The 11,612-nt window shown below is 40.9% G+C and overlaps 1 protein-coding gene across 4 annotated transcripts in view; it reads left to right on the top strand.

Annotated features, from left to right (window-relative positions):
• The window catches only part of hmg20a (high mobility group 20A), a 56,386-nt gene that overhangs the window by 24,909 nt on the left and 19,865 nt on the right, over positions 1-11,612 (top strand). For all 4 annotated transcript variants that reach the window (XM_069902526.1, XM_069902527.1, XM_069902525.1 and 1 more), the window contains 3 exons: positions 296-385; positions 5,950-6,097; positions 11,261-11,473. In XM_069902526.1, the coding sequence (XP_069758627.1) occupies positions 300-385; positions 5,950-6,097; positions 11,261-11,473 (447 nt within the window). In that variant the 5' untranslated portion in view covers positions 296-299. The remainder of the gene's footprint in view (positions 1-295; positions 386-5,949; positions 6,098-11,260; positions 11,474-11,612) is intronic.

The following is an 11,612-nucleotide window of genomic DNA, read 5'->3' on the forward strand; positions in this document are numbered from 1 at the left end:
ACGCAAAGGGTGGTGGGGATGTGGAATGAGCTTCCGGCAGATGTGGTCGAGGCGGGATCATTGGTTACATTTAAGGAAAGACTGGATCGTTACATGGAGAGGAGAGGACTGGAGGGGTATGGACCGGGTGCTGGTCAGTGGGACTAGGAGGGTGGGGATTTGCTACGGCATGGACTAGTAGGGCCGAACTGGCCTGTTCTGTGCTGTAAGTGGTCATATGGATGAAGCAGATTAATTCCTCACATAAAGCTGACCTCTGCAAGAAAGAAACTAAAATGTAATCTTTTCCTCTTAGGAAAATGGACGGACTTGTATCAAACACGGCGTTGCCGCCACTTTTTGCTGATGTATCAAAGGAGAGTGTCGATCTGACGGTCGACGCTAGGTATGTTTATGCATTTTATTAAAAGTCACAGTACATTAATTTGAATGTGACCGTTGGAAGAATCTGCTCATAAGCAATACCTCTGTTTGGATTTCAGTTTATTTTTGTTAGGAGATGGTGACCGTTGCAAAAAATGGATCAACAAATGTTGACCTTTCCTCCGCACAATGCCGAGAGAATAAAAATAACCAATAAAGTGCATAAGTAAGAATCCTTAAATGAGTCTACGATTCACTTTGTCGTTGAGGAGTCTGAGGGTGGAGGGGGAGCAGCCATTCATGAACCTGGGGGTGCGAGCCTTGTCGCACTGAGACCTCTTTCCTGATGGCAGCAGCAAGAACAGAGCGTGTGCTGGGGGCGGGGTGGGGATCCTTGATGATCGCAGCTGCTCTCCGATGGTAGTGTTCCAGGTCGATGTTCTTGATGGTGGGGAGGATTTTGCCGTGATGTCCTGGGCTGTGTGCCCTACCTTTTGCAGGGCTTTACGCTCAGGGATATTGGTGTCCCCAGACCAGACTGCGATGCAGCCGGAGAGCACACCTTCCCCCCGTGCATCTAGAAATATAATTATCTAGAAATAAAGAAATTTAACATATAGATGCACTGAAATTCTTCCTTGCTGAAGTATATAAAATACACCAACAAGCAATGCATATAAATTAAGTTACCACACAAGAGAAAAGAAAACATATACAAGAATAGATAAGTATCCACAATTACAGTTTTTTTTTGTTTTTTTTTTAATTTTTTTATTTTTCACACCATAAATCACATTAGCCATGATATACACAATTTCTTTTTCACACATATACAGTGACTTTTTCTCCCCCCCCCTTTCCTCCCAAACCACCCCCCCACCCCCCCTCTCATCCATTTTAGGTATACAATCTAGGTTGCATTAATCCAGTCAGACAATGTTGTCATTCAACAAAATTACACCAGAAATTCTACTGAGTCCATTCTTTTCTTTCCTTCTCCTTCCATCAACTTAGGTAATGTTTGTCCCCGGTAGGTTTTCGCTATTGTATTTAATGTAAGGCTCCTATACTTGTTCGAATATTTCAATATTATTTCTTAACCAATATGTTATTTTTTCTAATGGAATACATTTATTCATTTAAATTTGGTAGTTTATTCCTTTTAATTTGGTTATGTATTCCATTAATATTTAAAGACATATAGTTCAGCGTAGCCCTTTTATATTTTGTTTATCTTCTCTTTCCGTTTTTCCATCATTACCTTTCCTCCTTTTCCATTTCTGTTTTCTTATTTTCAACTCTTTATAAGACAACATTCCTACAACATCCAACATTTTCCTTATTCTCCTATTTCTATCTTATTTATCCCCAATCTCCCATTCACCTCCTGAGTTGTCCTTTATCCCTTGTCGGACAACCACATCTCCCCTCTCCATTTGGATTTGCGAATCCACTCGCAAGCGTCAACTGATTTTGCAGTGACCGCTATTTCCCCCCACCCCGCCTCCCCCAGAAAAGATTTCACTTTTCATATGTCACCAAGGTCACTCTTTTAATTCCCTCCTTATTCTCTCTATTCCATTACCTTCCCTTATTAATTCTTGTCTATACTATCTATATTTTCCTCTAAGTACAGATACATTCACGTATGCTCCTTGTCTCTATTCACTCTTATACCTCTTTACCCGCATACATATCAATCGTGATCATTTTTACTCTCATTACCCGTCTTCCTCCCTCAGTCTATTTTTGTCTTTACCCACATACATATCAATTGTGATCATTTTAACTCTCATTACCCGTCTTCCTCCCTCAGTCTATTTTTGTAATTGTTCTGCAAATTTTCGTGCTTCTTTTGGATCCGAGAATAGTCTGTTTTGTTGTCCCGGAATAAATATTTTCAATACCGCTGGATGCTTTAGTATAAATTTATACCCTTTCTTCCATAAAATCGCCTTTGCTGTATTGAACTCTTTTCTCTTCTTTAGGAGTTCAAAACTTATATCTGGATAAATGAAGATTTTTTGCCCTTTATACTCCAGTGGTTTGTTGCCCTCTCTTACTTTTTCCATTGTCTTCTCCAGTACCTTTTCTCTTGTAGTATATCTTAGGAATTTTACTACAATAGATCTTGGTTTTTGTTGTGGTTGTGGTTTAGAGGCCAATACTCTATGTGCCCTTTCTATTTCCATTTCATGCTGTAGTTCTGGACATCCTAGGGTCTTAGGGATCCACTCTTTTATAAACTCCCTCATATTCTTGCCTTCTTCATCTTCCTTAAGGCCCACTATCTTTATGTTATTTCTTCTGTTATGGTTTTCCATTGTATCTATTTTTTGAGCTAGTAGTTCTTGTGTCTCTTTAGTTTTTTTATTAGATTTCTCCAATTTCTTTTTTAAGTCTTCTACCTCCATTTCTGCTGCTACTGCCCGCTCTTCCATCTTGTCCATTTTTTTTCCCATTTCTGTTAAGGTCATCTCCATTTTAATTATTTTCTCTTCTGTGTTGTTTATTCTTTTTCTTAAATCCTTAAATTCCTGTGTTTGCCATTCTTTAAATGACTCCATGTATCCTTTAATAAGAGCAAGTATATCCTTTACCTTGCCTTTCTTTTCTTCTTCTATTTCCCTGTATTCTTCCTCTTCTTCTTCCTCTGGGTTGACCATCTGTTGTTTCTTTGTTGCCCTTTCCTCCTCTTCTTTCTTGTTTCTATTGTCTTCTGTGGTCTCTTCTTGCTGCAGGTATTCTGCAGCTGTCGTTGCCGGCTGTGGAGATCGACTCCCCAGCTGGTCCCCCCTCCCGTCGGTGTGTTTTTTTTCATTCGCATCGCGCATGCGCGAAGTTTCGCGCATGCGCGGTTGCGCACTTTTGCTCGGCTCTGCGAGCCATTTTTGTAGTCCATTATTTACCGACCTGAGGGAGCGGGTTTCTCTCTCCGCAGCGGGCCTCTTCGGACAGGTAAGGCCTTCACCTTTTTCCTCCTTTGTCTTCTCTTCCTCTCTTCTTACCGTTGCTTTCGACTTTTCTTTTTTTGTCGCCATCTTCTTTCCACCTTTATACTCACTTTTCTGTAACTTTTATTTCTGTGCCTTTGTGTTTTCTCTTGTTTTTCCCGACTTTTCTGGAGAGGGCTGGAGTTCACCGTCCGGCCACTACTCCATCACGTGACTCCTTCCCACAATTACAGTTGATGCAAAAAAAAAAACCTGATGTTCCAATACTGATCTTTGGTGCAAGAACACAAAAATCTAAGATGCTGAAATCTTGTGTGAACAAAAAGAAGTTACGGACTCGGCAGGTCAGGCTGCATCCATGGAGGGCAATGTTGAGTCGAGGTTTTATCGCGATCCTGGAGTGGTGTTGCACTAGGGTAGTGTAAGGGTGAACAAAAGGGGGGGGGGGATGGAGGGGAGTGCTCTTGAGCAGAGAGGTGTTAGACTTCAAGCTTCTGTACCAACTGCATGAAGGTAGCAGTGAGAAGAAAGTGTGACCCGGTTGGATGTTTCAGGCATGTGGGAAGGATGTTGACAGGTTTCGCAAAAGTAAAAATTAATGGGCTCAAGGCAATGGTAAAATTTCTTCTCGTGTTTGTCCAAAGATGCAGTTCTCGGTGAGAATCAAGGATATCTAACACCTCTCTCAAAAAAAATTAAAAGTATTGATTCTTACAGGACATAATTTTGCAGTTCCTAGGTTATGTCAGAATTGTTCCAGCTATTCTTGCTCATTCCTTGGCGAGCAATTGCACTCGGCAAATGTTACATCATTGTGTTGAAATTTTAGTTTTTTTTAATCTTCGATTGTAATTATAATGTATATCACCATATATGCCATTGTCTAGGACGACTCTGTATAGGACGACCCCTGCAATTTCCACCTAAAATGTTGGTTTTGTGCGATAATACCCTTTGTATAATACGATCCCCGAATCCGCCACTTCCCGCTGATCAGTGGATGCTGTTAAGAGCAAATCGCAATATTTTAATAGCAAATGATCATTTAAAGTTTAAATTTTATTGTCTATTTTAAAATAAGCCACTGTCACCTCCTGGTACAGGCCATTTAAAGCCTGTACAGAGTTTACAACAGTCAGCCCGGGTGGATGGACACTGAGACTTTTCAAATGACTAATGGGGCATGCACGAGATTGTGTTTGAGCCAGCAGTAAGATGGTAGTGGTGTTGAGACTTCCATCGGCAAGGTAAGAATTTTAGACCCCTTGTTTAGGACGAGCCCTGATTTTAAGGTGAAATTTTAAAATTTCACAGATCATCCTATGTAATGGCATATACGGCAAAATATTGATTCTTTTAAGATATTCTGTCAGAATTGATCCAGTTGTCTTTTCTTCAGAGAAGAGATGAGCAGTAACCCTGGGCTATTATATGGATGAGAAGAAGATGGAAGGTTATGGGCATTGTGCAGGGAGGTGAGACTAGAGAGGGGTGTTTGGTTCGGTGCGGACTAGAAGGGCCTAATGGCCTGTTTCCGTGCTGTAATTGTTATGTTATGTTATATTCAAACATAGGGCTTCGAGGAAAGACGAATCTTGCTCAATCTTTGTTGAGCAATTGTACTCGACAAATTCTACTAAGTGTTGAAATTTTACTGTTTTTGTTTCATCTTCAGTTGTAATTGCAGTAAATATGGTAGTGTACTTATTTGATTATGGTTGAAGCTTCGACTTCTGTTCATGGAAACTTAGTGGTATGTACATGAGAAAAATTCACCCAGTCATAGATTCAGGTCTTTGTAAACGAGTATGAGGTTGTACTGCATCAGGTCAGCACACTTTCCACCATGCATCTGTAGAACTAAAATTCCCAGACCGAGTCCAAATTTCAGTACATGAATCTTGTCATTTCATTTCACTACAAGGTGTTTGTGAAGTTTAAGTGGACATAGTCTGAAATTTTGATTGACATATGGTACATCAATAATAATAATCTTTCCAAAGTCTATTAAAAGCATTGAATATCTCTGAAGGAGTGTTCTTGAACAGGTTTATACTGATCTTGTGGCAGCTTTTGTTACGTTCTCCAGTGCTCTGCCACCGGGGAAATTCCCAGCCTGGAATCAAATAGTTTCTAGCAGGATCATTTATTGAAAGTGCATCATTCAGGATGAAAGACACAAAATATATAATGAATTTTGCTTTCATATCCATGGGGGGGTGACTGGACCAACCTGCAGCAAAGAAATGCACACCTTGCTAGCGAAGGACAAATGGGGATCTGAAATGTTCTCAGTGTAGACATAGGATTACAATAAGGGATAATGGTGGGCATGTGAAACGTTTGTGCTGCGTCTCTGAGAAGTAGCAGTGAAGCAATTTTGTCCTTCCAGTGTTGTGGATTATGTTGAGAGAGAACGCTGAGAAACTTAATTCTGAGATGATTTCATGGTGGTTTCGTTACGTTAGTGGGAACAGTTTATGATGGGGAAAAAGGGCAAAGCTTGAGAAGCATATTTAAGTGTAATTTCTGCTATAGCATATTTGTGCCAGCTCATTAAACAAGCCTTAGATCATCAGTGCTCTTGCAACTTCTTTGAACAACTAATTTTAAAACTTTCCTTTGAATGCAGCTTTTCAGGCCCAGAGGGCTCGTACAGTTCAGGGGTCTCTCAGTCTCTGAACAATCCAGAGTTTGTGGAGGATCTGTCTCAGGTGCAGCTACTACAAAATGAGTCCCCTCAGGCAGCAGATACCAATGAGCAAAGAAGTGAGGAGGAGGTGAGTGGGGAAAACCATCTGTGATCATCCTTTGGTTTCAAAACCACACAGTTAAAGCATTGTCTCCTTGAGAACCAGCTATCTTACTTTTGATCCATACTTCTCTGTCAATTCATTTGTGCTGCCAAAGTTTCATATTTTATGACATTCGTGGGAACTTGTGGATGGCAAAAGCTGAGCTTGAAATAGAAGCAAAATTTTTAAAAAAAAGAATTGTGTGTGGGAAGGAAAGGTAGGTGGATAAAGAGCTGCAGAGGTGTAATCGTTCAATGTTGCAGGAGAGCCACATGCCAGCTGGTTTTTTCTGATGCACATTAAGATAATTCACATCTTTGAAATATACAGTAAAGCCCCTGGTATTCAGCACCTATGGGGATTGGTAGATGCCAGTTAAGTGTGTTTTCTGGTTGCTTGAGTCACTTTTACAATACCTAACTAATATACCTGCATTAAGAATAAACAGTTTAAAAGACTACACTGTACTTACCCTGAACAAACTTTACTTGCACGAATATATAAACTGTGAAATATTTTACTTTATTTTCAGTCACATTCTTTGAAAACATTTAACTGTCACTGCATCTGCAGGTTCCTCCCCCTCCACGGAGCCGCCAAAAAGGCAAACAATAACATCATAAAGTGCCAGATGCTATTTAGTAGCTTGCCATTTTTTCTCAATTTATTTTCTCCTTTTGAGATTTCTCACGGCCATCTCTCCCCCACCAAAATAAACATGGTTTCTGGGATTTTTGTGCGCACACAAGTCACCATGTGTGAGGTCATAGCTTGATGACAGGCACCGAAAAATTGTCCTGTATTTAGATCATGAAAGACAGGCTGTGTGGGCAGCATCTGATTGAGATTAGTTATCTTGGGCCAAGATTCATGACATTCCATGTTTAAGTACAGAATGTGTTCAGTGCATTTACCAATCAAATTTATAAGGCCTCATATTTATTTCATCAGTGGTTGAATTGAGAAGATTCAGATGTTTAACTCTCTCGAGCATTATTCTGAAAAAAGATTCATAACTTTTCCATCTTTTAGTATTCAGTGGCGCGGTTAATATTATAGTTGCCATCAATCCCGCACTGCCTTATAAGGAGTTCTCCCCATATCTCCGTGGGTTTCCTCCCACATTTCAAAATCATACGGGGATTATAGGTCAATTGGGTGGCACAGGCTCGTGGGCTGGAAGGGCTTGTTATCGTGCTGTAGGTTGAAATTAAAATATTCAAATACAGTTGGATGCATCACAAAGTTGCTGACTCCCAATTTACATATTGTTAAATGATGAAAAGTTAATTCTGCACTTGATCTAATGCAATTCACCACTTTCAGAAACAAGACCATCACATCTTCTCTGCCATTCAATCATGAGCTGTTCCATTTCCTACTCAGCCCCACTTACCAGCCTTCTCCCCTAACCTTTGATGCTCTGGTTAATCAAGAACCTATCAATCTCTGCCCTAAGTGTAGCCAATGACCTGGCCTCCAAAACCGCCTGTGGCAACAAATTCCACACAATCACCACTCTTTGGCTGAAGAAATTTCTATGCATTTCTGTTCTAAGTGGGCACCCTTCAATCTTGAAGTCGTGCCCTCTTGTCCTAGACTCTCCCACCGTGGGAAACAACCTTCCTACATCTGATCTGTCCATGCCTTTCAACTCTCGAACTGTTTCAGTGAGAGACCCCCACCCCCCCCACCTCATTCTCCTAAATTTCACAACTACAGGCCAAGAGCTGTCAAATGCACCTTTTTCATTCGCAGAATCATGCTTGTGAACCTCCTTTGAACCCTCAGGAACTTCAGCACATCATTTCCAAAATGAGGAGCCCAAAACTGCTCATAACACACAAAATGAGGCCTCACCGGTGCCTTATAAAGCCTCGGCATCACATCCCTGCTCTTGTATTCCATTCCTTTTGAAATGAATGTCAGCATTCGGCAAACTAGAATTAGTAGCTTTCAAGTTGGCATCAATTTATTTACCTTCTGATCTCCTTCCCTTGATACAATACATTCCTTTCCTTGGTGCGATATGTTTGGATAAGTGAGCTGGCACAAGCTCAACTGACTGGAGATGTGTCAAAGGTGATCTACAAGCTGTTTGGGAACTGGATAATGGAATGAGCTGGGGACTGGCTCCTGTTTTGAAATCCAACCCAGAATGGTTGGATGAAAGCTTCTGCCTCTGGGCTGGAAGGAATGTGAATGAGTTGGGAGAGTCTGTCAAGCTTGCTTGCAACACAACATTCTGTTTTGTTTGGCATTTAATTAAAAATAGCTTCGTGCCAAAAGGTTACAGTGGGGGGGTGGGGGGGGGGGGTGGAAATAACACATTGGTGCAATGAAGCTGAGGCATATTCCTGTGTTTAACGCGGCTTCACTTGTACTTGACTTTTACACTGTGACTGAAATGATTATCATTGTTTCCCAGTATTGATGTCTTTTGCATCATTAAGCACAAAATTCTCTCCACATAAAAAAAATGAGTTGATTCATTGTGTTCAATGCACTCAGTACAGGAAAGAGCAATATTGAACATTTCAAATATTGTACACTATAAGTCTTTTGTTGTTTAGACAGTGCAAGTCTTTGTATTTAAATTCACAAGGATGACCTCATGATTTTTGCCCTCCTTTATCTTTCTTTCATGTCCAGAGACAAAGTAACATGCTTGCTGCATGCCAGTATTACGAAGTGTAATATGATATCTGGCTTGGTGGTTAGAATAATTTGGGGAAAGGTTCAAATGCGATCACAGAGACAGGTGCAAAAGTAAGTCAATCACAAATTAGGACTTCATGTAGGCCAAGTCACCTCCTCCCTATGGGAGATCATACAGCTAAACATCTGAAAAACATGTTACATTTGTGGCCAAAATTTGGGTTTGTAAATACACATAAAGATTATACATAACTTTGAAATATAAAATCCCTGATATCCGGCACCTCTGGGAATTTGCAGATACCAGATAAGTGTATTTTTCAGTTGCTTGAGTCTTCTGCTTACAATGCCCTAACAAATACACTTGCATTAAAAGACTTCACTTGTGAGAATATATAAATCTTAAAGCATTTTACTTTATTTTCAGTCGCATTCTTTGAAAACATTTAACCATTGCTGCATCTGCAGGTTCCTCCCCCTCCACGGAGTCACCCGAAAGATGAACAATATCATTATAGATAATTAACCCCCCCCCAAGGTTACAGATAAAGCTTCTGACCAGGGAAACTCTTACTAAGCAGGGATAAGGAGACACTTTAAGAGAGTCACCCCAACGGCGAACGGCATCAACCAGCTCTTCATCCATTGCCATTTCACACAACTTTATTCAAACAGCTGCTACGATCAAAGCCCAACCAAGGCTCTTCGCTGGGTGAGGTTTATGTTAACTTTTACAATTTTAAACGTGCATTTTTTCCTAACCTATTATTTATTTATTTTTAAAATTTATTTTCCTCAATACTTTTTGCCGGTTGCTTGAATTCTGGATACCAGGTGCTTTACTGTTATACTCTCTCTCTCTCTCTCTCTGATCATTAAAAAAAAATTTTGTTATTTGAAGGTAGTGGCTCCTTTCACATGATGAAGTCAGTCTCCAATGTGTTTCCTTGTTAGTTATTCCCTGTTAACCAGTGTAATTGACCAATGGATCACTTCACAACTGAGCACAATCCAACATGTCTGTCCATGGCATCATGCACTGCAAACCGTAATTGGAGGAACAACACCTAATATTCCGCCTGTGCTCTCTTAAACTAAATGGCATTCACGTCAACTTCTCAGGTTTCTTCCCCGCGTCTCTCTCTTTTCCTATCTCTCGGTCTCCTTTCCTCCAGCTCCCAGTTGCCTCCCCCTGTCACTTCCCAGCATCTTACTCTTCTGCCTTTTCACCTATATCCACCTATGACCTCTTGCCCGTAGGCCTATGCTCTTCCCCCTGCCCATCCTCCCACCCTTTTGCTCATCCCTTGACAATAGTTTTACAGTAAAAGTCCAAAAATCCGGACTGCTTGTGGATTGGGTTGGTCCAGATTTCTGGATTTTCCAGATTCTTAGGCAGTCCTTTTAATCTTTTGGACTCCAGCTATTTTTAACCTTTCATAATATATACTCCGGACTGGGTCCATGTATATGCGAAGGCCAGTATGAACCAGCTGGTGGTTGGGTACAAAACCAGACCGGGGACACGGAGTCTATGTGCTTGTTGGTAGTCCCTGAAAACGGAAACATGGAGTCCAAAGGGGTAAAATTAGGGAGGAATAAAGAGATGCAAAAGTAAATTTTGATAGCAAATACAGACTGTTTTATTTATCAAAGCAAGCAATTTTAAAGAAAAATAAAGCAACTCTTTGTTGCCGCTGGGCATCTTTGGTGGTTACACATGCACAAACACATACAAAAGCCCACTAAATTTAAAAAATGTGAGAGTTTTCTCGGGTGCTCTAGATTTCTCGCATCCAGATTTTTGCTACATAAGGATCACTGTGTGACTTGGTGAGTTTCTCCAGCATGAACCAATCCCCCTTATGCTCAGCACAAAGTCCTATCAATAGTCCTTGAAAGTGAAGGCTATCTCTGATAATTCATGCTGGTTAGGTAATTCAGAAAAGATGATAAATTTGAGACATTCTGCCCTTTGCCTTGGTGCTATATAATGCACCATTTTTCTTGGGTGTGTGGGTGGGGGCAGGTGTTTGTGTGCGTGTATATATATATATTAAAAAAATCAGGATTGCTCGGGGAATGGGTCAGTCCGGATTCTCGGGCTGGCACTTATGCAACATGGAGGAACAATGTTTACCAGAAGGATTGTAGAGGTTCAAGAGGAGGATGCGTCATCTTTCTCTCATCAGCACTTGGCCCTGGTCATAAACGCTGACTTGAGCAATGTCCACATCTTTAGCTTTCATTTTAAAAACAAAGTCAATTGTAGACGTACGTGAAATAAGTGAAATCAAGCTGAGCAAGGAAATGTAAAGTAAGGTGATTCTTCTGGTAAGAATGAGTTGAGTCTGAGGTGAAAGTTGGATTTCTGTTTTTGCAGATGGTTTGGGGCTGTTGAGTGTAATGTGTGTGTGTATGTATAGTACTTAGGGACTGAAATACCCTCTGCAAAGCCTCAACTCTCTTTGACTTTGTGTTGTCAAGCAGAAGATTGCCAAGAAGGGGGGCTGGCCCAAGGGAAGGAAAAGGAAGAAAGCGACCAAGGACAGCAACGCTCCTAAAGCCCCACTCACAGGGTACGTGAGGTTCCTGAATGAGCGCCGGGAGCAGCTTCGAGCGCAACGGCCGGACGTTCCATTTTCTGAAATCACAAGAATGTTGGGGAACGAATGGAGTAAACTGCCTTCGGATGATAAACAGGTATTGAGAGGTTGGATTGGAAACCAAGTGTGTGTAATGTATGTGAACTCCCTCAGCAGTAGGCCGTCTGGATGCAATCTTTGAATGAAGCAGTGTGGACACGAAAATGCAATTCATTGGTGGAGTGGTGTACTGTGAT

The sequence above is a fragment of the Narcine bancroftii genome, chromosome 11 (assembly GCF_036971445.1).
Source record: "Narcine bancroftii isolate sNarBan1 chromosome 11, sNarBan1.hap1, whole genome shotgun sequence".
NCBI classification, from domain to species: Eukaryota; Metazoa; Chordata; class Chondrichthyes; order Torpediniformes; family Narcinidae; genus Narcine; species Narcine bancroftii.